The following is a 24,961-nucleotide window of genomic DNA, read 5'->3' as shown; positions in this document are numbered from 1 at the left end:
CACATATATCCAGTTTCCAGTGTCCGGAATGAATGAAAGCACAAATTAAAAGTTTTTTTGTCTCACCAACAAACATTTGTCTGCACTTTGCTGTTTCTTCTGCGTGAAGGTGTGAGGTGTGAACATCAGGGTGTCAGGATGACGCTGAGGGACACTGAGTGATGTCGATACGAGACGTGATCTCAGCAGCTCTGCATCCACTGGCGTGCGGGTCAGCGGTGACAACGGGGCTTGGACTCGGGGTATCTGACTTGCCCCATCCTCTCGGGAAGGTGCACACGGGTGGGGTGAGAACATCGTGGCCCCTCGGTCTTCACTTTCTCCTTCCAGTTTCCTTTTAATTCCTAAAAAATGAAAGCACAAGGGAGTGACAATGATCTAAACAGGAACGAGTCCATCCCAAGAATGAGCTCAAATCTTCAGGGGCATGAAAAAAATTTATATAAATGCAGATGTACATGGGTTAATAAATAAATATGAACAATATTTTGATTACAGTTATATGGCATTTATTCATTATATTATCTATCTATCTATCTATCTATCTATCTATCTATCTATCTATCTATCTATCTATCTATCTATCTATCTATCTATTTATTATAAATAAAATATAAACACGTATTTATTGTTCCTAATTAACCAGAAATAATGAGCTAATCATCTAGATCATGGAATTAGCATAAAAATCGATTTACCTTTCTCAGTTGGAAACATGCGAGCGGTTAAATAAGTAAAATGACGTTATATTTCTGTTCCAACATACATTTACACCTGAAATAGGAATTCCAAGTGAAAAAAACTATGAATTAGTGTAAAAAAAATAAAGTTAGACGCGTCCACTGAACGCCACTTTCAGCGCTCTGATTTGTTTTAGGTTGCTAGGCAACATATACTTGCGCGTGTGCCGAATCACGTGGTCAAAACCTACCCTAGTGCACTACGAAGGGAGCAGCAGAATGGCCGTGTAAGTGCCCTTGTGTTTACTATGACGCGGTTTGGACAGCGGCCTCAGCAGCGCTGTGTATTAGGAGTTGAACTGATGGTGATTGATTTAATGAATCTTGAGATTCAGGGATTAAAACAAACAAACAAACAAACATGTGGATGTACATGAGTTAATTATTATTAATGATATTTGATTATATTATATTTCTTATAAATCCTCTATATTTTAATTAATTAATAATAAGAGATTATGTAATATTCATTACTTCATGTTGTGTTTCAGGTTAAATAATTTTTTTTTCTCAATATTTTACACTCATTTCTTGATTCATTAAAAATATTCGCTGTGGTAGAGGGTGACGGCCGTCCCGATCGGTAGATACGATTTTGGAAAGCTGGTGTTTCAGACAATTTATTATAAAAAAAATACAAATAAATGCATAAGAATGAATGCATAAATCCAGAAATATTAATCTGAGAAAAATAAATTTCGCTAATCGATTATGTGTATTTAGAGAGGAGAAAAAAAAGTCATCTTTCTTTTTATTATCAGATTATTTATTAAATCTGCACAGAACAAATTTGCTGTAATGGAAAACAAAAACACGGAAATCACAAACTGCTCTTATATACTACATCCTTTAGTAAAAATAAATAAATGACAATCTGCTCTGAACAGTTCTCTTTCTGACTCGACATGACGTCGTTCACCTTGTCCATCAGGATCTCCTGATTATAGATACAGTGTGTAAAATACTCCTTCAAAAATTTGCCATAATCCCGGTGAATTATAACTGGGAGGATTATTTTAACTCGTTCTCACAGTCTTCTAGCAAAATAATATAAATCATGCAAGAAAAAATAAAATGAAGCCGTTTTCAGGAGACGAGAGTAGCCTCGCATTCGGCCAACGCCTGGATCATGAGCTCGTCAGGAACCTCCTCTTTTTCCTGCATGGTCTTCTCCACCTCATGCAGCGCCTCCAAGCACGGAGCGTCGTCATCCCAGCCTTCCTGCTCCTCCTCCGTCTGGTTAAGTGGATCGGATCGGCCCGTTTTCTGCCCTTTTTCTGAAACGCAGCTCAATTCGATGTTCCCCAGCTCGTCCATGAGGAACTGCTGATCGTCTTCGTCCTGAAAACGAACGCACTCGTAAGATACATCGTCACATACGTGGCATTTTGTATATAAACTGAGTTAGAACTGAGTCACGGACCTCCTTCAGCATGTAGCTCATACACACCTCCTGTGGCAGGGGGGAACCTGTGTGAAACGGGTCGATTATAATAAGGAACAGGTGGAGAACTGTGATGCGATCACTCACTTCAGGTGTGTGGACTCACTTGAGGACCTGTAGTTCTGTCTCCTGCACTCAGGATCATGGCACCTCTGGTACCAAACTTCCTCTTTCAAATCCACGATGATCCTGTAAAGATTGAAGAACACCGGTGTGGGTTTGTTCTGACACGATGTCCTCCTGACTGATTTCATCACCGTTACTCACATGATGTTGTTGCTCTTGTGGAAGCGACCCACGTTAGAACACCAGCGGAACTTCCCCACATCGTAGACCAGCAGCTGCTCCGACACGAAGTACGTCCAGCGCCTGATGTCTGTGAGATCGTTAAACTCAAGCTCGGGCTGATATTACACACACTGAGAATCAAATCAAAAGCTTGTGCTTACTTCCTTGGACTCCGTCCCTGTGCAGCAGCTTCAGGACAAACTCGTCCAGCTCCTTGTATGGTGAGGTCTGATGTTCACCTGCCAGCTCTGAGGAGAAATCGTAGATTAAACGCATGGAAATGAAACGTTCTTAAGCAGCCCTGTTTCATTACATTCCTTTCGTAGTCTCTCAAATAAGGTTGTTTTAATCATCTAGAACAATCTGATTCAGATCGGGGTTTCGGGGGTTTCCCGATTACATAAAATCATCCTGGCAGCTGTGATAGAACTTTAAGAAGGGTAAATTCATGTTTTTGCTATGTTGAGTACCACTGGTTCTCTAAGAACTGTGGTACCACAGGGAAATGAAAGCCCAGCCACTCGTCTTTTCAGAATTTCACGTCAGAATGGCTGAAGAACATTCCCAAATCCCATGGAAATACGTGTCCTCTTCTCCCTTTCATTTCCAAAAATTCCAAAATCTAAAACAATGCGGCCAAATTGTTCGTTAAGATTAAAAATCTTTGGCTGAAGCTTTAGTAAACATTTCCTGCTGCGATTGCAGTCTGCCGTTTGATTCTTGGACGATTTGAGGTTTTTCTTGGCTTCGAAATGCTGAGAGTAGTTCCAGTTAAAAGACTGGTCCCTAATACACAAGTTGTGTTGAGTAATGAATGAGCAGTGTGTAAGGGACGTACCACCCGAGCTGTGAGGATCTCTGTGTCGAGCTGAACATGGAGATTGTTTCGAAGTCCCGTCTGGAGCATCGTACGTCAGAATCCTTTGAGACGTAAAGCTGAGTAGAAACGACGTCACATTTGGTTGTGCAAAAAAAACACATAAATATGCACATTAATGTTAATAAAGGTCAATATCCATGAACTGTCTTGAGTGAGACGGATTTCTTTTTGTGTGGAATCGACTCTGCGATTGACTTTTACGTGTCTACTCAGGGAATGTTTGAAAAAGTCAATTGTCCTGATACTTTTGTCCATTTAATGTACGTACAAACACGTTGACCAATAAACACTAAATAAAATGTTTCGCTGATTTTTTAAACACTGAATGCAGGTGATGTCGATTAGTTGTTAAATGACAATGTGTGCTATAAATATACACGTTCAAGGCTACAGAATATACAATATATACTTATATATAGGCTTCAATTACCTCACATTAGTGATCAAAGAGGCCAGGAATATGCATTCCTCCTCCGTAGTGCGCCTGCTGGACCTCGGGACAAACTCGTTATCCACGGCAACAGAGAAGGCGGCGTTCTTCCCCAGTTTGGAAGACTTGTACAGGCGGAAGTTTCGGTTTTTAGTGTACACACCTGCGAAATACACGGGGTTTAGATTAGGAACATTGGATCATCATTTGGTCTCAGTTTGTGCTCAGAAAACTGCATTCAGCCTCACCGAGATCCACAAACAGCTGCTTCTGTCCATCCTTTCCCTTCACTATCAAAAAGCTCAGGTCTTCCTCATCCTCCTCATTATGCTTCATTCGCTTCGACTGAGGCTTCTCGCTGACATCATCGACGACTTCTGGAGAGTTCTCTGGGCTTTGTGGATGACAAGCACGACTTCAGAGCTCAAACACAAGACCGTCCATAAAGAAAAACGATAACCATATACTATACAATTATCCCAGAATTAGGGAGTTCTTTTCTACTATTATATAATCTAGAATTAAATACTAGAACGGTTCTTGAACGGTTCACTTTTCATTTAATATTATCTTTTAAAAGAATCTAACTTACAATAATACAGAATCAGTGGGAGCTTCATTTATCAATGCACAAGAAAAAAAATTGACTTTTTATTTTTTAAATAAAACATATTGCAGACCATGAAAGTGAAAGTAAAATAAAATAAAGTTCGGCCCGGTGCCGAATAGTTCACGACCCGGTACCAATCCGTGGCCTGGTGGTTGGGGACACTGCTCTAGAGAAACCTCCCAGCAAGTACACTTTTGAGGAAAAGCCCATTTAACAATGTACCGTGTGTTTTGCTGCACACAATGATCATTTACTTACTCATACTGAAAACTGCAGATTAATATAAAATATTAGTGGCTGCTGTAGTCTTCCTTACCCTGTATGCAGATATTTCAGTGCTGGTTTGAGTATGTGATGAATGAAACTGCCTAGAAGAGATCAACACAAACGCTTACGTCATTTACTGTAAAATAAAGAATAAATGAATTGGTGATTCAGAGTGATCAATGAGTGAGAAAGTCTAGTGAGGGAAAGAGTAATACTGTTAGAGACAGAGAGAGTCAGTGACTGTCAGTGAGTTACTGAGTGAAAGAATGATTTCCTGAGTAAGTGAGAGAGTGAGTGAGAGAGTGAGTGAGAGAGTGAGTGAGTGAGTGAGTGAGAGAGTGAGTGAGTGAGAGAGTGAGAGAATGAGTGGGAGAGTGAGTGAGAGAGTGAGTGAGTGATTGAGAGAGTGAGTGAGAGAGTGAGTGAGAGAGTGAGTGAGTGAGTGAGTGAGTGAGTGAGTGAGTGAGTGAGAGAGTGAGAGAATGAGTGGGAGAGTGAGTGAGTGAGTGAGAGAGTGAGACTGTGTGGATGAAAGAATGATTGTGCGAGTGAAAGCGTGATTGTTCAAGTGAAAGCGTGATTGTGCGAGTGAAAGCGAGTGAAAGCGTGATTGTGCGAGTGAAAGCGTGATTGTGCGAGTGAAAGCGCGATTGTGCAGTGAAAGCGATTGTGCGAGTGGCGAGTGAAAGCGTGATTGTGCGAGTGAAAGCGTGATTGTGCGAGTGAAAGCGTGATTGTGCGAGTGAAAGCGAGTGAAAGCGTGATTGTGCGAGTGAAAGCGTGATTGTGCGAGTGAAAGCGAGTTAAAGCGTGATTGTGCGAGTGAAAGCGTGATTGTGCGGTGAAAGCGTGATTGTGCGAGTGAAAGCGTGATTGAAAGCGTGATTGTGCGGTGGCGTGATTGTGCGGTGAAAGCGTGATTGTGCGAGTGGCGAGTTAAAGCGTGATTGTGCAAGTGAAAGCGGTGAAAGCGTGATGGTGCGAGTGAAAGCGTGATTGTGCGAGTGAAAGCGCGATTGTGCGAGTGAAAGCGATTGTGCAGTGAAAGCGCGATTGTGCGAGTGAAAGCGTGATTGTGCGAGTGGCGCGATTGTGCGAGTGAAAGCGAGTTAAAGCGTGATTGTGCGAGTGAAAGCGTGATTGTGCGAGTGAAAGCGTGATTGTGCGAGTGAAAGCGTGATTGTGCGGTGAAAGCGAGTGAAAGCGTGATTGTGCGAGTGAAAGCGTGATTGTGCGATTGTGCGAGTGAAAGCGTGATTGTGCGGTGAAAGCGTGACTGTGTGAGTGAAAGCGTGATTGTGCGGTGAAAGCGTGATTGTGCGGTGAAAGCGTGGCGTGATTGTGTGAGTGAAAGCGTGATTGTGTGAGTGAAAGCGTGATTGTGCGAGTGAAAGCGTGATTGTGTGAGTGAAAGCGTGATTGTGCGAGTGAAAGCGTGATTGTGCGAGTGAAAGCGTGATTGTGGGAGTGAAAGCGAGTGAAAGCGTGATTGTGTGAGTAAAAGCGTGATTGTGTGAGTGAAAGCGTGATTGTGTGAGTGAAAGCAGTGAAAGCGTGATTGTGCGAGTGAAAGCGTGATTGTGTGAGTAAAAGCGTGATTGTGCGGTGAAAGCGTGATTGTGGGAGTGAAAGCGGTGAAAGCGTGATTGTGCAGTGAAAGCGTGATTGTGTGAGTAAAAGCGTGATTGTGTGAGTGAAAGCGTGATTGTGTGAGTGAAAGCGAGTGAAAGCGTGATTGTGCGAGTGAAAGCGTGATTGTGTGAGTAAAAGCGTGATTGTGCGAGTGAAAGCGTGATTGTGGGAGTGAAAGCAGTGAAAGCGTGATTGTGCGGTGAAAGCGTGATTGTGTGAGTAAAAGCGTGATTGTGCGAGTGAAAGCGTGATTGTGTGAGTAAAAGCGTGATTGTGCGAGTGAAAGCGTGATTGTGCGAGTGAAAGCGTGAAAACGTGATTGTGCTACTGGACTCGTGAACACAGACGGTGAGCTGAACACGATACAGTAACACACTCACCAGTGTGCTTGTTGTCCTTGAAGGCACAGTTGTGGAGCTGAAAAATTAGATGTCTGCTGAACTTCTCAGCTGTGCTGGAGTCCAGATTCAGCACGTCTTTAGCAGTGCACTGCACACCGTACACCTCCTCCAGCTTCACACACACGTGCTGATGTTGGAGAAGAACAGAATTATGGTTATGGTGCGCTATAGACGAACAGACGCTTCTTCCTCAGACAGCACTAAAGGCTTTTTATGATTTCTTCTGCGTATATGATGTTTGACCTGAATCAGTGCCGCCACCATCTTTGTGCCATCCAGGTGTGTATTAGACGCCACATCGAACTCCAGGTCAAAATAAAGCTTGCAGACAGCGCCCTCTGGAATCACCTCATAGCAGTGCATCAGAGACTGTCTGTGTGAACTACGGGATGAAGTCGGATTACACAGTGTAGACGTGAGGAAAGTGTACATTCGGCTCCAGAACATGGAATAGGAACGTTACCTGTAGTAGTGCCAGAGCTCACTGTAGCTGGTGACTAAGTAAACCCTCTGTCCTGCCACAGTGTTTGCTTTCTCCAAGGCAAAAACATGGACGTCCTGAAAAAGGACAAAATACGATTAGTATTGTAGAATCCCCAGAATTATTAGTCTCTAATCATTCTTTTACAGCTGAGTGATCACCTGTTTGCAGCGCTGGCTGAAGGCGACGGCGTGGCTCTGGCGAGGGAACAGTCTCCATACAGAGGTCGGCTGCCACGGTTGGGACAGACGTGCTTTATAGGGGCAGCTGATGGGGGCAGAGTGATAGAATAGAGCCCTCTGCTCCACCGCCTTCACCCGCTCCTGCCACTTTCCACTCATCATCCTCACCACATCAGCAGATTGGTGTGTCAATGCATCTTCCCCTGTCATTGTAAAAAACAAGAGAAAGGGGAAAACACGTGTTATACAATCCAAAACATTTTGTATTTTATTGTATATAGCACAGTTTCGGGCCGTGCATTTCACCCCCAGGCCTTCAGTGACATCCCGAATCAATCCACCTCATAATATCATCATTATGACACCATGAACGCTGCATCTCACACAGTGAGAATGAATGTCATCCCTAAAGCAAGAATCTTTTTTGGCCGACCTTTTCCTCACAGTCAGAAAAGTGAAAATCCTGACGTTATTGGACGCCTGCTAGAAGGCCCCAACTCGAAATCTGATTGGTTGAGGCAACAGTTTCATATAGATGTATTAGAAACCAGAGGAGTTCGCATTGTTGATTTTTCATTGCTGACCACGGCAACACGCAATCTGATTGGACAGAAACTTAAACATGAACTTACACTACAGGAAGCAGCACAACCGAGAGAAAAGCTACGAAATTAAGAGAATGGACTATTGAGAATAATTTATTCATGGAATTATTATTGTTATTTACGGAAAATAAACATGTAAAAAATGCATACAAAATTGTAGCTTAGGTGTGTGTGTGTGTGTGTGTGTGTGTGTGTGTGCAAGTTACAAACTGTCCAACCAAACCCGAGTACCAGTTAACTTCATTCGGACCTTTCCAACATGGCGGATGCGGTGACGTAATGCGGAAGTTATAAAAACATCATGACGCAATGACATTATGACGTGACGTCAATGACGTTGCACAAACGTAAGAATATATTTTCGTATCAGACCGACAGCTTTTATCCTGTACTATTCTACTCTTATAAAATCTATTTATCCAATCCAAAAATCTATAAAAACCAAAACTGTATCCGTTTAGTTGCCATGACACCGGTACTCCAACAGGCTCGTGGCCTGCCAAAAAAACATAATACTGAATGGTCTGATTAAAGTAAAACACATAGTAACACTTTTCACATTTAATACTTACAGTGTTTATGTTATTCGAACATGTAGTTTGTAATGTTTCCGTCATGAAGCCGCACCGAGTCTTCCCGGTTCAATCTTCTAACGTGTCACGTGACGTCGTGTTTTGATATTCGCGGGCCGTAGTGCATGTCGGGCAAACAGGAACTAATACCACGGTTGCCAGATTTATATATTTTCCTTCATTGCAAATATTAAATATGAAACCATATGAAAATGCCATAAACCACAATAACACCATTGTTTCATTTTTTGTTTTACTTCATTATTTTTTTATTGATTTCAAGTTTTTTTCTTTTCATTTTTATCATATTTTTTAGTTGTGTGAATTATTGTTTTATTTTTGTTACTTTTCTTCACTTTTATTTTAGACTGTTTATTAACATTACATTTGTATTTTTATTAAGTAATAAAAAAACATAATGCCATGTGTATATACTGTTTCTTATATAATCGTTTTTTATTTTGCTATATTTACTAACTCGTTCTTTTATTTTAAACAATATATTACATAATGTCAATAGCTATCTATTATTTTTTCTTATACTCGGATTTTTATTTATTTATTTTGATGATGGTGATTATTATTATTAACAATATAACGATGATGATAATAATAATAATAATAATAATAATAATAATAATGATAATAATAATAATAATAATAACAACACTAATAATAATAATAATAATAATGATAATAATAATGATAATAATAATAATAATAATAATAATAATAATAATAATAATAATAATAATAATGATAATAATAATAGTAATACTAATAATAATAATCATAATAATGTAATTATTGTGGTGTAATTACAGAAGTTTGAGGAGGCCATGCTTTATCATGTGTATTAGGCATTAAAACGTTCTACAGGCAGATTTACTGATAATAACTATTTATATAACTTGCTTTTTTTTTCTTTTCGTTTTGTTTTGTTTTGTTTTTTATTTCTGCGCATTCAAACTGTTTATTTGCATTAAATATATTTTTTGGTATTATAAGAAACATAATGCCATGTGTATTATAACGTTTTTTTATACCATTGTTTTTTTCTTTTTTATTTGCCACTTTTTTATTTTCCACAATATATTCAATAATGTCACTATTCTTTTATTTATTTATTTAGTTATTCTTCTTCTTTCTTCTTATTTGACTTTTATATAAGAACATATATAAGAAAGGCAGGTTACGAATTGGAAGGTATTTTGATAATAATGATATTGATAATTAATAATAATTATGATGATAATGTTAATAATATATTATTATAATAAGTCGTAATAATAATGATTATAATAAACCTGTGCATTACAGTTAACGTTGTAAGAGTTTGAGAGAATACAATCTGGCAACCCGGATTTTATTTAACGCAGGCGCAGTGCACACCAGTAGTTGGTGCTGAAATTCGGCGCGCGCATTTGAAGGGGAAAAATGGAGTTGTTGCGCGCGCTGCAGCTGTTGAAGTTACCCGCGGTGTCCACCGGTACCTTTTATATATCATATTATATATTATATTATATATCATTTATTTCCATTATCATTTATTTATTACACACCAGCCTTTAGAGACCAGTGTGTGAAATACTTACTGCTGTCTTCTGCTACTCGGGCTGGTCACTGAAGCGCTAAGCTAACATCATTAGCTAAAAACAGCCCGAGTTCCGGTAGTAAACAGAGCTAACAGGGCGCGCGAGGCGCTAATAGACCGGGCGCGCGAGGCGCTAATAATACCGGAGCTCGTGGACATCATGTCGGTGTATTTCTGCTTCAGACAGTTTACAGGGGGTTACTCTGCTGTATTTCTGCGAAGAAAAGAGTAAAAGCAGGAGTGATGGAGAGAGTGTTAGAGGAGTGAAGAAAAGACTGATGGAGAGAGTGTTAGAGGAGTGAAGAAAAGAGTGATAGCAGGACTGATGGAGAGAGTGTTAGAGGAGTGAAGAAAAGACTGATGGAGAGTGTTAGAAAAGTGAAGAAAAGAGTGATGGAGAGTGTTAGAGAAGTGAAGAAAAGAGAGATGGAGAAAGTGTTAGAGAAGTGAAGAAAAGAGTGATGGAGAGTGTTAGAGAAGTGAAGAAAAGAGTGATGGAGAGAGTGTTAGAGAAGTGAAGAAAAGAGTGATGGAGAAAGTGTTAGAGAAGTGAAGAAAAGAGTGATGGAGAGGTGTTAGAGAAGTGAAGAAAAGAGTGATAGCGGGACTGATGGAGAGAGTGTTAGAGGAGTGAAGAAAAGAGAGATGGAGAAAGTGTTAGAGAAGTGAAGAAAAGAGTGATGGAGAGTGTTAGAGAAGTGAAGAAAAGAGTGATGGAGAGAGTGTTAGAGAAGTGAAGAAAAGAGTGATGGAGAAAGTGTTAGAGAAGTGAAGAAAAGAGTGATGGAGAGTGTTAGAAGTGAAGAAAAGAGTGATAGCGGGACTGATGGAGAGAGTGTTAGAGGTGAAGAAAAGACTGATGGAGAGAGTGTTAGAAAAGTGAAGAAAAGAGTGATGGAGAGTGTTAGAAGTGAAGAAAAGAGTGATGGAGAAGTGAAGAAAAGAGTGATGAGCGGTGATAAAGTGAAGAAAAGAGTGATGGAGAGAGTGATAGAGAAGTGAAGAAAAGAGTGATGGAGAGAGTGATAGAGAAGTGAAGAAAAGAGTGATGGAGAGGTGATAGAAGTGAAGAAAAGAGTGATGGAGAGTGATAGAGAAGTGAAGAAAAGAGTGATGGAGAGAGTGATAGAGAAGTGAAGAAAAGAGTGATGGAGAGAGTGATAGAGAAGTGAAGAAAAGAGTGATATCAGGTGGGATGGAGAGTGTGTTGGATGGATAGATAGATAGATAGATAGATAGATAGATAGATAGATAGATAGATAGATAGATAGATAGATAGAACACTAAATAAAACATTTTTAAGGTAATAAAGCTGTTTTTTTGTGCAAATAAATCAATTATAATGTGTGTGTGTGTGTGTGTGTGCGCGTGTGTGCAGCCTGGGTGGACGCTGTGTGGGAGTGTGAGTTCACAGACACTGAACCCCTCGACCCCACTGTGGAAGATGAAATAAAAGAAGACGTGAACGTCTTTAAGAAAGTGTATAAGCAGTTGCTGCCTTTCTCCTGTGAAGAGGAAAACACACAGGTAATCCCGAAACTCAGAAACCACGGATTGTATGGATTTTGTGATTCATAGAGCGTAACGTTGTGTGGGTTTTCTCTTCAGAGCGTGTGGAACGTGTTTGGAGAAAACGGCGTGTCGGTGAAGTCTCTGGTGGCCGTGCTGGCGTGTTTCGTCCTCGGCGCCAAAACCAAATCGTCCAGTGTGGAGCAGAGACGCGTCAGTCTGCAGTCTGCGTCACTGTACCTGCTGCTCCTCAGAATCCCAGGTGAGCCTCCGTGTCTCCTCCTGCCCCACCATGGCGGGAATAATTAATCCCGTCTGAATAGGGCTCAAGACATAAACCCCTCAACAACATATAAATAAACTCACAGCATGATGCAGTGTTTATTCGGTTGATATCTGAGGTCATGTGTTTGAAACTTGGTGTAATATTTATTTTTTGCAGGCAGCGTGGCCAATAAAGTGTTCCACCAGATCCTGTTCGACACATGCCTGGACATTGTGCTGAAATGCTGGCCGCAGAGCTCGGGGAAGAAACGTAAGAAAGATGCGATAAAGAGCTCGCAGGCTGAATCCAAAAGCGGGAAACGCCCCAAACCCCCGAAGAAAGTCCCAGAGGAGGTCTGTCTATTGTTAATTAAAGTTCACTTCTCCATCAACCAGTCATACAATAATAACGCATTAAAAAACAGTGCATGTTGATGTGATTCCAATCCATGAGCTGAAAAGCTTTTAGAGTATGATGTAAGTGACTGTCTGTCTGCGTTCCTGTTCCAGATGGAGATCGATGAGGAAGAGGAAGAAGAGGACGAGGAGGTGTATTTTTCAGCTCAGGATCTTTTGGTATTGCGTGAGGACGTGGCAGGACTCGTACGAACGCTGCTTAAACTGCTGGAGAAGTTTTCACTCCGGGACAAACCGCAGAGCGCCGATAGCTGCGTGCGGGTCAGTTAACACTGATGATGATGAAGCACTCTTGCACTAATCCTGTGTTAGACATCACAATGTCATCACCACTGCAAACAGGAAAGGGCTTAGAGCTGATCCTTGCTGCAGTCCAACCTTCACCTTACACCAGTTCCTGCTGAACATTTTACTGCTGTCACACTGTCCTCATACATGTCCTGCACCACCCTCACATACTTCTGACACACCAGACTTCCTCATACAATACCACAACTCCTCTCTCCACCCTGTCGTACGCTTTCTCTAAATCCACAAACACACAATGCAACTCCTTCTGACCTTCTCTATACTTCTCCATCAACATTCTCCAAGCAAATAATGCATCTGTGGTGCTCTTCCTCGGCATGACACCATACTGTTGCTCACAGATGGTCACCTCTTCTCTCAGCCTGGCTTCCACTACTCTTTCCCATAACTTTATGGTGTGACTGATCAACTTTATTCCCCTGTAGTTACTGCAGGTCTGCACATCTCCTTTATTCTTCTTCCAAAATCATGTTAAAACTCCACTGCATCTCTCCTAAACATCTCCATGCTTCTACCGGTATGTCATCTGATCCAACCGACTTTCCAGCCTTCATCCTTTAAATCACTGCTCTCACTTCCTCTTTAATAATCCTATCCACTTCCTGCTTCACCATCTCCACACCATCCAACCTTCTCTCTCTCTCATTTTCCTCGTTTATCAGCTGCTCAGAATAGAATAAAGTTTCTTTTTTTTTTTTATTGCAAACAAGAAGTCAACAATAAATAATCACAAAATGTATGAATAAGCATTTAAAAGTATAACACTTAGTGTAAAACAATAAAGGTTTGCTAGAACAGATTTAAGAATAGTATAGTTTAGGCCTTTGAGTTGAAAGATTCTGAAATGTTCTTAAAGAAAGTAATGAGGGACTTAATATCAGAGGAGAATAATCTGAAATTGGGTTTACAATGAATCGCTCTGGTTTTGTGAATGAGATTTACCCAAGATACAAAGCAATAAAACAGTATAATCAAAATGATCATCTTTAGAGTGAAAATCTGCTAAAAAACAAAAAGTTATAGTTATGATTTTTTTTACCTGCTGATCATCTGATGGATTTGTTTCTGTGCTCTCGATGTTGCAGTTGTTCACTGAACTCACCAACTTCGAGCCAGTCATCGGAGAGCTGTCCTTCTCTGAGAAACGGTCAGTGTCTCGCACTATAATTCCTGATGGGTATCTGTAACGATGTATTTCCTCCTGATTGGTTAACGAGGTGTTAATTAGTCTTCTGTGGCATCTGCTCCTACAATGTAGGTGAAAAGGACCAGGTTTTTATGCGATTCGTTGCTATAGTAACGCCTTGCTCAGAGATATATTAACGATAGACATGAACACTCAAAATAAGCTGAATAATTTAGTTTGTTTGTTTTTGATTTTGATTTCAGCGATGTGGACAAACTGCAGAGCCTCCCTGAGCTCGCTTTTCATGGCCTTTGGCTTCTCTGCTCCTCCAATCACGGTGAAGGAAATGAGGTGGGCATGTAGAAATCATCTGGTTTGTGTGTGTGTTGGGAGGAGTTGGGAATACTGGGATCTAAGTGGTGGAATTGGTGTGTTAATGAGTTTGTTGAATGAATGAAATGAGGTTTCTGTTTTTTTGTCTTCAGTGTCGCCGGCGTGTCTTTCACCGGCTGCTGTACGTCATTCTGATGATGAAGAAGGACAGAGTTAAACCGTGTCTGCTCACTCCATCGCAGGCCGTCTGTGCCGCTCGAGACCAGGCCATCCTGTTCATCAGGTCAGGAAAAAAAACATGTATTGATGTCATGAAAAAAAAAAAGCTGTCATGATACATTTTCAGAGATCATGAGAGGTTGTTAAACCTATGATTAGAAGAAGCTGATGGTAAAATCTTGTATTAATCCTTGTATTGTGTGTAAATGTATCATTAAAGGTATTTCTAAATTTGTAAAGTAAAATAAAAGTGTGTGTGTGTGTGTGTGTGTGTGCGCTGCACATATCAGTCATATCATGGACGAGCAGAAAGAGGTCATGTTGCCACTGCTTAAGATCCTCGTACAGCACATCTGTCACCAGGTACATTACAGAGGATTCACTTTACTAATACTTATTCAGAATAATTCAAAATTATACAACATGTGACTAGGCTGTGTGTGTGTGTGTGTGTGTGTGTGTGTGTGTGTTTCAGATGGTGGAAAAGGCAGAATACCGTGCCAGTGGTGCTGAGGCTGTGGGGAAGCTTGTGACCAAGATGCCATGTAACAACTATGCTGCTTTTGTCAAGTGGCTTCATAACTATTCTCTGAACACCAGGGTGAGGGATCAAGAAGAAACAGTAACTCGATTCACATACGTTCATTAAAGTAGGGAAACTTCACCTCCATTTCACTTCCTGTACATGCAGGTAGCGTTTCGGATGTTTGCTCTGGACGTAGCCATGGTGCTGTTGGCGCAGGAGGAACGGGAGGCAGACGGGGCGCTCGAACCCGATCTGGCGTTGTACCTCTCGCACCGTTTCTTGGTGCACAGCGTGGTGTATGGTCGCCGCTCCGACGTCTCGCCTACAGTCCGAGCACATGCCATGCACTGCCTCGCCCTGTGTCTCGAGCTGCCCAGCCAAAATGCCACCAAATGCATCCATGAGCTCTTCTCTTCCTCCTCCACTAGTATGTTCTTCCCTTCTGTTATCTGCTTCATCACTGTAACCCGGAGTGAAGTGCATCTTTATCACAGAACAAGAGTAATGAGTAAGATCTTCATGCTAGTTCATGCTTCTTTTTTTTCCCTTCTCAGCCGGCTCACAGACGATGATGGAGACGGGACACTCGGAACGTAAGCATAACAAATCTGCTTTGGACTAAATGTAGAACAGGGTGTTAAAACAAAAAACACTCAAACTATTGACTATGTGGTGCATTTACAGTATATTTCCCTACTAATACATTTTAGATTCCTAAAAACATTGCAAGCTGTAGAGCTTTTGTTTGATTTTTTATTTTTTTGCCCCAGAGACTCTAAAGAGACCAGAGACCGTTCAAAGAACAGCCCTGACCTTTCGCACCATCGATCTCACCAAGCACAAGAGCCTGGGAGCTGCGAGTCGCCACTGCACCAACGACGGCATGAGCCGTGACGCTACCGCCATTGAGTGTGAGTCTGCGTACAGTACACGTGCGCTAATGTGCATCCTGCTTGGGTTGAGTCTTTTATTGAATTCCTCTGTACTTTGTTTAGATCAGGAAACCTTGGCTCTGTTTAAACAGCGTGTGAGTGACCCCAAAACCAACGTTCGGAAATGTGCCCTTGAGGTAATCACACACACACACACACATTTGGGTGTTCAGCGTAGCAAATGGTATCTAGTGATGATTTAGTTTGTGTGTGTGCACGTGTGTAGACGATAATGAGTCTGCTGAAGCACGGCGTGATCACGTGTAGTGCGGAGAATCTGGAAATTCTGTCCGAGCGCTGCAGAGACCCGGCAGTGTCTGTGAAGAAGAAAGCCATGCAGTGCCTCATGGATCTTCTCACTGTGAGTTCATTATTCAGCAGCCACTAGGGGGAGCTAAAGTGCACTCACGCTACTATTACACTTTGTACTGAAGCTCTGAATAAACAAATGTGTTTGCTGATTAAAACTGTAAAAAAGCTGTGTGTGTGTGTGTGTGTGTGTGTGTGTGTATAGGCGCTACCTGACAACATAGAGGTGCAGGAGGCATGGCTGAGGGGCGTGGTCCCAGCTGTGATGGACTCTGAGAGCTCTGTACAGGACAAAGCTCTCGAGTGCCTCAACGACAAAATCATCACTCACATCAAAAGTCAAGGCAGCTATCGTCATGACAACGCCTCCCAGAGAGTGGCCTGGGATCTGCTGAAACTCATGTGTGATAAATGTCAGGACCTCAGGTGTGTCTCGGTCTCTGTTTCTCCCACCAACATGCCATCTCTTCGACTTTGTTTTTGTTAAAGGACTTTGTAGGATCTACAGTAGCTACAACCTTTCTGCTGAAGTCTGCATATTTGAGAATTTTGAAATGAAAAATGTGTAGGAACCCTGTTTCCGTCTCTCTGCAGAAGATATTTCAGTAAGGCGTTCAGCATATGGTCAAGGCAGGAGAAGTTCTCTGCCACGTTGGTGAACAGTCTGATCTGGCACACGGAGCGTGACCACGCAGCCGCCGCATGGCTCATGCTAGCTAAAGTGTCCAGCTGCTGCGCTAAACTCAACATGGGGACCATTCTGGAGGCTTGGGATCGCACCGTCAGGTCAGAACTCGCACACCATGCACACGTCACCATATTACAGATGTACAGGGAAGGAGAAGAACCACATGATCCTAGACATTAAATATTAAATGAGTAAATATTAGTTTTTGTTTTTTAGGTCTCCTGTAGTTGATGTGGCTACAACCGGCCACATTCTCACCGTTCTCGGTCACATCGCAGCGTCTCTCAACGACGATACCAAAAGCAGGATCATTGGCGAGTTTTTAAATGAGGTGTCTTCTTTTGTATATAAATGAAGCCACACATTTCTGAATGATTATTGTGTGTGTAGACGATCTGATGGGGTGGCTGAAGAGCTTCAGTCTTCCCCTGGAGGTGATCAGCGCCAGTGTGGACGCTCTGTTCAGTCTCGGCCAAGCCGACAACATCAAGGAAACCATGGTGACATTACAACCCAGTAAACTATTCTTTAACCATTCATTTAAAACACACTTTCCATTAACCCTGTATGTGTGTGTCTATGTGTTCCAGAGCTTTCTGAATAAGTACTGTGGAGAGCTGGTGTCTGTGTGTGAGGAGTACCTGTCCACTGTCCTCTTAAATGAAAGAGGAGCAGAAAATCTAAATGAGGATCTTCTGGTAATCACAAAATGTTTTTATTCCTAATCTTATTCACTACACTGTTATAAACTAATACATTCTCTCTCTCTCTCTCTCTCTCTCTCTCTCTCTCTCTCTCTCAGGTGAAGCACCTGTACACTCTGGGCGTGTCCTCTCTTCACTGCCCTGCAAAAGTGCAAAAACGAGTCTTTCTCCTCGTTCAATCCATTCTAACCACATCAGAGCAACCTGGTTTGTTCATGTTTTTTCATCCATACATTCCTCCCTCCATCCTTCCACTGTAGTTTTGAAATCATACTCACATGGCACAAGCCTTCAGGGTTTCTATGCATTTTGGAAAAGTATGAAAAATTTGAAAAAGCCGTTTGCACGAGCAATACGCTTCGGCTCTTTAAAACAAGAAAAGCGTCATCGTTTTCAAAGCCTGTGTTTTTTTGTTGGTGAAAAAAAACATTCTTTTCCGTTTAACAACGGCTGGGATCAAGTTATTTACACACATTTTTATTATCAGGAAAAATTCCTCCGTCAGAAAAAAGCTCTAGACTGGATCTGCACAGCTGTGATTGGTTGTTACACTGTGAGGCAGTTGCCATTGTTCAATTCGATTCAGTTTTATTTGTTTAGCGCGTTGTCTCAAAGCACTCTGCATAACGAGGTTTATTAAAAGAATGTGTACGTTTATTGCCTATAACACATTAAGTACATTGTAATGTAATTTTTTTACTTCCAGTGGGTGGAGAGGGTGCGGAGCTGCCAGCTAGTCAACCTCTCTCTCAGTTTAAACCCTCCTCGATGCCAACAGTGGTACGAGCTCACGCGGTCATCACGCTAGGTATGACGTGCACCAGCCCATCAATGTTTCCTTTTTTTTTTAAAATAAAATCAAGCTCATCACTGTTCTCTCTCTTTCTTCTCCCATGTCTCTGCAGGGAAGTTGTGCCTGCAGCACGAGGAGCTGATGATGCGCTACGTTCCCGCGTTTGCACGCGAGCTCGAGGTGGGAATGGAGTTGGCGGTGCGCAGCAACGTGGTGGTGGTGCTGTGTGATCTGTGTGTGCGCTACCCCAACACAGTGAGCAGGTACATCAGTAACATCTCAGCCTGCCTCCGAGACACCGAGCCGATCATCAGAGAGCAGAGCCTGATCATGCTCACCAACCTGCTGCAGGTAGGAAGAGTTTAAGGAAAGAAACTCGACTGAAAGGTTTGGTTTGTAACACCAGCTGCTGTGTCTGTTTTTCAGGAAGAGTTTGTCAAATGGAAGGGTTCCCTGTTCTTCAGATTCGCTGTGGCCCTGGTGGACCCGGACCCCTCCATTGCAGAGTGGGTTTCTTAGTTTGCAGTGTTTTTCTGAATATTTTTTTGTATTGATGTTCATTGGTTTATTTCTGCTGTTGTGAAGTCTCTGCGAGTACTGTCTGGTGGAGCTGCTGCTGAAAAAGAACCCGCTGATGTTCTCTCAGCACTTCATCGAGTGCATCCTTCACTTCAACGCTTACGAGAAACATAAAAAATACAACCGCTTCACGCAGACGGAGAGGTGAGTCAAAATGGTTTCACATGCCTCCGTTTTCACAACTCAAATTTTTCCATTTTGTAGATCGTTTTCAAAAAGCTACGTTTTCGTCGACTGTTTCGTGCCCAAACAACAAAGTACATAAAATAAATCTTGATGTTTTATTTAAACAATCCCTGGGAGTAAGTTATTTACACACGATGCCAGATAGGACACTCAAAACTAACACACATATTTTCAGGAGAAAATTCCCCATTCCATTCAGTCAGAATCCACTGTCCATTAAAATGATTTTGCTGGACTGTAATACTTCTACCCGTTTTTTATTCTAATACTTTTGAAAAGGTCAAGTCAGTCCAAATTCAGCACTAAGGGGCTATTCTGATGAAATCTAAACGCAGCTGAATGTAGCAAAAAGCATCCAAAAGCATCTAAACAAAATATGAACACGTCTGATGGGAAAAACCCGAATTTGAGCGTGAGAACCGAAAAATGTGAATAAATTGGAACAAAGCTGAACGCATCTCAATCAATATGAACTCATCTGAATATATTTGAACAAATTTCACTGACCGTGTGTGTGTGTGTGTGTGTGTGTGTGTTTTGCCAGGGAGAAGAGCAGGTTTTCTCTGAAAGGACAGATGAACCAGAGCAAACGTTTCAGGATCTACAGATTCCTCCTGAAACACTTCACCGATGAGCAGCGCTTTAATATCACAACCAGAATCAGCCAGGATGTCCTGGGTAGGGTGTGTGTGTGTAAAAGGCATCAAAATGTGTGTATTGTATCTCTGTTTTTTTGCAATCATAAAGAGTTTCAGTGTGTGTGTGTGTGTGTGTGTGTGTGTGTGTGTGTTACCCGCAGCATGCTTTGTGGATTCGGAGCTGCCTTTAGATTCGGAGGGTGCTGAGCTGCTGGCCGACGTGTTTGACGTTCTTTCACTAAAGGAGATCAAGCTGATAGCCATGAGCGGCTCTTCAGCGAGCGACGATGCTCCTGAGGACGAGATGGCTGTCGCTAAAGCTGTGCTGCAGAAGAAACTTGTTTCCCAGGTTACAATCCTCTTTCTGTCTAATTCTCTCTCTCTCTCTCTCTCACACACACACACACACACACACACACACACACACACACACACACACACACACACACACACGAATAACTCCTTTAGAAAGAACTCTCCTACCTATTCAGACCCTGCAGTATTATTTGCAACACTGTGGCTTGGACTGAATATGTGAATAAAACTACAAAACTGGTCCAGGATCAGCCTGAGCTCTTCTCCATCTCTCATATTAAACTGCAAGATGTCTGCTCTCCGGTCAGCGGGGGTAAACTCGGGGGTCTTTTGGTGCGCAGGTGCAGAAAAAGAACTTTGTGGAGAACATGATCCCTATGGTCATCGCCCTGAAGAACATGCTGGAGGAGAAGCGCTTGCCCGTGCTCAAACATCTCATGTCCTACCTGCAGGTAAAAAGTCAGAATTAAAGGTCAAATGGGAATACACAATGGTAGATTAGTTGTGTTTGTAAGAAGGGGATTGTGTGTGTGTGTGTGTGTGTGTGTGTGTGTGTGTGTGTGTGTGTGTGTGTGTGTGTGTGTGTGTGTGTGTGTGTGTGTGTGTGTGTGGTAGGTGGCCATGCAGGACTATCGCTCTGAGGTGAAGGAACTCTTTGCAGGAGATGAGCAGTTGGCTGCAGAGGTGGAGTACAACCTGAAGATGTTTGAGAAACAAAAAGAGCAGCAGGAGTTGGAGCAGCGGCTTAGCAGCTTCATACTGTCACCCAGAACTAAAGTGGGTGTCTCTTTCTTACACACACACACACACACACACACACACACACACACACACTCTTTCACCCCAGGGCTGAGTTTAGTGTGTTTTTTTTTTTTTTTTTTTTTGCTAACTTTAAAAAAAAAATTCCATACACACATGCATTATCTCACGTTTCTGTTATTCCCTGTTTGTGTGTGTGTGTATGTGTGTGTGTGTGTGTGTGTTTAGGGCAGCGCCACTGCATCTCCAGCTCCAGGTGTCAGAGGCACACCTCTGCCACCTCAGTCTGCCCAGAGACCCTCAAACACCCCAAAATCTGCAGACGAACTCCGGTAATACCCCTCCACACACACACACACTACATCCTACCAAGCAGTTTTTACTAAAATATCATCTCTACACAAAATATTACAAAAATATTATTTCACCAAAATATTGTCTTTTTTAAAAAGTGCTCGACCTTCACCAAACTACATGTTTAATACCATCAGACTGTTATAATGCCAGAGTCTGTGTTTTTCCTCTCAGACATCGTACCTTCACTGGAATGCTGACCCCTGTGGGCCAGAGACCCTCTCGTGGTGTAACGTCTTCAGGTAAATTCACAAACAATAATAATAGTAGTTATATTGGCCGACGTGAAGCCCATGTAAAGTGGATTTAGTGGGATTTCTTTCTCCTGTAACCGCGTGTACATTTGCTTTTATACCACAGTTAGCGATTGTGATGTATATTATCTGACATGCAAACCGGTTCATTGCTTATAGGGCCTTCAAAAGGAGTGTATGATGGGAGAGCGATCAGCACGCCGCAGGGTAGGACTGCATAAACACAAAACACTCTGTGTGTGTGTGTGTGTGTGTGTGTGTGTGTGTGTGTGTGTGTGTGTGTGTGTGTGTGTGTGTGTGTGTGTGTGTACGTACAAAGTATTTACACTTATCATGAAGTTTTTAGGATTAGGTTTCTTATGGTTTCACATTATTATTAATTTTTTGATTTAAAGTAATTGTACTTTATCAGATTCACACCGTCTCGTCTTTAACACCCCGTCCCCCCCTGTGTGTTTCTGAGTAGAGAGCATGAACGAGGTGACGTTCGGAGAGCAGTTCAGTGCCATCTGCTACGAAGGAGCCGGTATCTTCTTTATCCGTTTAACTCCTTTTACTCAACACTGTCTGTTTGCTTCTACTCAGACTTTTAACATATTTGTAATTGTTTCTGGCTGCAGGGAAGAGTAATGAGAATGTTCTACACCTGATGTCACCTGAGCACGAGTAAGTGTCTACGGGGTCACAGATCAGCACTGACACACAATAAACAATCATATAAGTGTGTTTGTATATTTTATTGTTTATTATAAATATACTGTGCTGTAACATGTCCTAAACATCTTTAACTAATGCTCAGTCCCCGCACTACAAGCCTAACAGTTCTCTAATATAGCGCCCCCTGAAGGACAACTTGTACTTCACCCTAGTAGTTTTTTTTTTTTACAGTCTGTTAATATAATTTGCACTGATTTTTTTTTCCCACGTGTTCCCCCCACCCCCCTTGTGTAAAGAACTCCAGCCCCGAGGCAGTGGAACGTCGAGTCTCCTATTGTGAGGAAAAGCCGGAGCAAGAGAAGGCCATTATGAACATGTGTTTATATCAGATGATTGTGTTCCCGTTATCTCTTTCTCTCTCTGTCTGTGTATCTGTTCAAAATTATCACTTTTGTAATTTTTTTACTGAAACACACCTGTTCTCTGTGTATTTTCTGTGTGTAGAAATAAACTGATAGAGACCTGGATAATAAACGAGTTGCTTTAATATGTATCACACTGTGAGAATGTATTGGGACGTCTCTCTTTCTCTTTCTTTCTCTGTCTCTCCTGTGTGTGGTAACTGCACTGCTGTTAGAGTTCCATCTCTCCTCTCATGCCCCATCCATCCATCCATCCATCTATCTGTCTATTTTTCCTCTCATGCCCCATCCATCCATCTATCTGTCTATCTCTCCTCTCATGCCCCATCCATCCATCCATCCATCTATCTGTCTATCTCTCCTCTCATGCCCCATCCATCCATTTATTTGTCTATCTCTCATCTCATGCCCCATCCATCCATCCATCTATCTGTCTATCTCTCTCTCATGCCCCATCCAGCTATCTATCTGTCTATCTCTCCTCTCATGCCCCATCCAGCTATCTATCTGTCTATCTCTCATCTCATGCCCCATCCAGCTATCTATCTGTCTATCTCTCATCTCATGCCCCATCCATCCATTTGTCTATTTCTCATCTCATGCCCCATCCATCCATCTATCGGTCTCTCTCCTCGCATGCCCCATCCATCTATCTATCTCTCCTCTCATGCCCAATCCATACTTCCATCTATCTGTCTATCTCTCCTCTCCTGCCCCATCCTTCTATCCATCCATCTATCTCGCTTCTTTCATGCCCTATCTATCTGTCTCAGCTCTCACACCCGCACACATCCAAACGCTTTCCCGCTTACATCCGCCTCCTGTACTCTGATTGGCCAGCACGCACACCCTATACCTCTGATTGGAGTTTTCGGATGTCTCTCAATTACCCCTGCGCTGCATATGTAACTTTGTCCTCCAATCAGAGCTCGGGGGCGGGCTTTACCGGAAATCCTGTCTTTCACAGTCTGCTAGTTGTGATTGGCTGTTTCCAGGAGGTCGCTAAGGGAGACGCAGGCGCGTCGCAGTGAAGCATTGTGGGAAGGAGAAAGTAGAGTGTAATTGTGAATACGGGGCAAAATGAAGGTTTGTACGGTTATGTGTTTAAATCGGAAAGACAGAATGATGTGTTTGTTATCTCCCACGACGGGGCGCCTGAAGAGCTTCAGCTGGTATAGCTTAACAAGCTAATGAGCATACATGCTAGTGTGTGTGTGTGTTTGTGTCGGGGGGGGGGGAGTGTTTAGAGCTGAGTATAGTATAGTGAGTACCGGAGTGCGGGGTAAAGTGTGGGGCAGTGTGAGACTGGACACACACACACACACACACACACACACACACACACCCGAGGGGGCTGTTACTATATTATTATATTATATAAATATGTCATTATTTGATGATGAGGATAATCACTTCTCCTGCAGAGGGTCTTCACTCTGTGTGAAAAAGCCTGGAGTGGATCGTGTCTGCAGTACAGATGGCAGAGATCTTTAGGGAATTATCTGGCTGTTGCTGGGTACGAATCCGATTTCTAACGATCCATCAACATTTCTCCATTTTGTTCTGCTTCATAAAATGTGTGTGTTTCCGTGTGTTTAACGTTCAGTCCAGACAACTCTGTGAAGATCTTCGACCGGCATGGCCAGAAGATCAATGAGATGAATCTCCCTGGGTGAGCAGACACATCTGTAACATCTGCATCTTTGATAAATCTTCCTGGATAACAGTACAGTGTGTGTGTGTGTGTGTGTGTGTGTGTGTAGGAGATGCATTTCATTGGACTGGGATAAAGACGGAGACACCCTGGCCGTCATTGCGGAAAAATCCAACTCCGTTCACTTGTGGGACGCCAACGTGAACAGGACGTCACAGCTGGATAGCGGCATGAGATCCGCGTAAGTGTGTGTGAGGAAAAACCTGATATATTTCATTTGCCACACGAATACTGAGTAAATTAAGTGGCCACGCCCCATTTAACATGACGGACAGGTGGAGAGACCACGCCTTCTTCATGATCTCTGATTTTTTGGTTCTCGTTCATGTTCCAGAGATCAGCTCACGTTTCTGCTGTGGTCTAAAACCGGGCCTCTGCTGGCAGTCGGGACCTCCAAAGGAAACCTGCTCATTTATAACCAGCAAACTTCACGCAAGATTCCAGTGCTGGGTATAAAACACACACACACACACACACACACACACACACACACACACACACACACTAACCCTTACCCTAGATTAAAACATTTAATCCAGTGAACTGGATTCCTCCTCTGCTTTCAATTAAGTTATCACACTGTCAGTTTCCACCACTGTTTGACTCTTTTTACACAGTGTGTGTGTGTATGTGTGTGTGTGTGTGTGTGTGTGTGTGTGTGTGTAGGTAAACACACTAAAAGGATCACATGTGGATGTTGGAGTTCTCAGAACCTGTTAGCTCTGGGCAGTGAGGATCACAATATAACCGTGAGCAACCATGAAGGAGACACAATCCGACAGGTGTGTGTGTGTGTGTGTGTGTGTGTGTGTGTGTGTGTGTGTGTGA

General features: G+C 42.4%; 4 protein-coding genes across 4 annotated transcripts in view; 2 read left to right on the top strand and 2 right to left on the bottom strand.

Annotated features, from left to right (window-relative positions):
* The window catches only part of dnah6 (dynein, axonemal, heavy chain 6), a 39,224-nt gene extending 38,395 nt beyond the window's left edge, over nt 1-829 (bottom strand). Inside the window, exons 1-2 of the mRNA XM_046842523.1 lie at nt 699-829; nt 67-344 (exon numbers count right to left, since the gene is read on the bottom strand). Coding sequence (XP_046698479.1) covers nt 67-344; nt 699-717 — 297 coding nt within the window. The 5' untranslated portion in view covers nt 718-829. The remainder of the gene's footprint in view (nt 1-66; nt 345-698) is intronic.
* A 661-nt stretch (nt 830-1,490) lies between these two features.
* primpol (primase and polymerase (DNA-directed)) lies at nt 1,491-8,662 on the bottom strand. The gene is made up of 14 exons (XM_046842530.1): nt 8,533-8,662; nt 7,335-7,558; nt 7,156-7,250; nt 6,936-7,074; nt 6,672-6,819; nt 4,709-4,760; nt 4,031-4,176; nt 3,783-3,945; nt 3,311-3,408; nt 2,634-2,720; nt 2,452-2,560; nt 2,291-2,373; nt 2,164-2,210; nt 1,491-2,081 (listed from the first exon to the last, which is right to left on the bottom strand). The coding sequence occupies exons 2-14, from the start codon at nt 7,515-7,517 to the stop codon at nt 1,827-1,829; spliced, it is 1,605 nt and encodes a 534-aa protein (XP_046698486.1). The 5' UTR covers nt 7,518-7,558; nt 8,533-8,662; the 3' UTR covers nt 1,491-1,826.
* Nucleotides 8,663-9,911: 1,249 nt separating this feature from the next.
* Nucleotides 9,912-22,550, top strand: ncapd3 (non-SMC condensin II complex, subunit D3). Its single transcript, XM_046842524.1, has 35 exons — nt 9,912-10,021; nt 11,505-11,653; nt 11,735-11,897; nt 12,078-12,253; nt 12,410-12,577; nt 13,711-13,772; nt 14,015-14,102; nt 14,237-14,367; nt 14,594-14,666; nt 14,779-14,904; nt 14,995-15,256; nt 15,384-15,422; nt 15,600-15,740; nt 15,825-15,898; nt 15,988-16,122; nt 16,276-16,496; nt 16,665-16,856; nt 16,975-17,072; nt 17,149-17,258; nt 17,349-17,456; nt 17,561-17,669; nt 18,169-18,270; nt 18,368-18,606; nt 18,682-18,761; nt 18,841-18,978; nt 19,565-19,698; nt 19,820-20,007; nt 20,315-20,425; nt 20,589-20,750; nt 20,961-21,064; nt 21,261-21,328; nt 21,500-21,547; nt 21,807-21,866; nt 21,961-22,006; nt 22,294-22,550. The coding sequence occupies exons 1-35, from the start codon at nt 9,970-9,972 to the stop codon at nt 22,367-22,369; spliced, it is 4,233 nt and encodes a 1,410-aa protein (XP_046698480.1). The 5' UTR covers nt 9,912-9,969; the 3' UTR covers nt 22,370-22,550.
* An 816-nt stretch (nt 22,551-23,366) lies between these two features.
* wdr19 (WD repeat domain 19) overlaps nt 23,367-24,961 on the top strand; it is a 14,248-nt gene continuing 12,653 nt past the window's right edge. The window contains 6 exon segments of the mRNA XM_046842525.1: nt 23,367-23,505; nt 23,844-23,935; nt 24,026-24,091; nt 24,183-24,314; nt 24,468-24,583; nt 24,800-24,915. Of these exon segments, the coding sequence (XP_046698481.1) occupies nt 23,500-23,505; nt 23,844-23,935; nt 24,026-24,091; nt 24,183-24,314; nt 24,468-24,583; nt 24,800-24,915 (528 nt within the window). The 5' untranslated portion in view covers nt 23,367-23,499.

Source organism: Silurus meridionalis, chromosome 28 (assembly GCF_014805685.1).
Source record: "Silurus meridionalis isolate SWU-2019-XX chromosome 28, ASM1480568v1, whole genome shotgun sequence".
Classification (NCBI taxonomy): Eukaryota; Metazoa; Chordata; class Actinopteri; order Siluriformes; family Siluridae; genus Silurus; species Silurus meridionalis.
Note: the sequence above shows the minus strand (reverse complement) of the source record. Positions and strands in the feature narration are given on the sequence as shown.

Bases quoted from the DNA above. Each gene is read 5' to 3' on its own strand.
- primpol (XM_046842530.1), bottom strand. From the start codon at position 7,517: ATGATGAGTGGAAAGTGGCAGGAGCGGGTGAAGGCGGTGGAGCAGAGG. The intron at 2,721-3,310 runs GTACGTCCCTTA...ATTTCTCCTCAG, and splicing joins AGATCCTCACAGCTCGGGTG to AGCTGGCAGGTGAACATCAG. The intron at 2,082-2,163 runs GTCCGTGACTCA...GTTCGTTTTCAG, and splicing joins TGAGCTACATGCTGAAGGAG to GACGAAGACGATCAGCAGTT.
- ncapd3 (XM_046842524.1), top strand. From the start codon at position 9,970: ATGGAGTTGTTGCGCGCGCTGCAGCTGTTGAAGTTACCCGCGGTGTCC. The intron at 16,123-16,275 runs GTGAGTTCATTA...GTGTGTGTATAG, and splicing joins GCCTCATGGATCTTCTCACT to GCGCTACCTGACAACATAGA. The intron at 17,073-17,148 runs GCGAGTTTTTAA...TTGTGTGTGTAG, and splicing joins TACCAAAAGCAGGATCATTG to ACGATCTGATGGGGTGGCTG.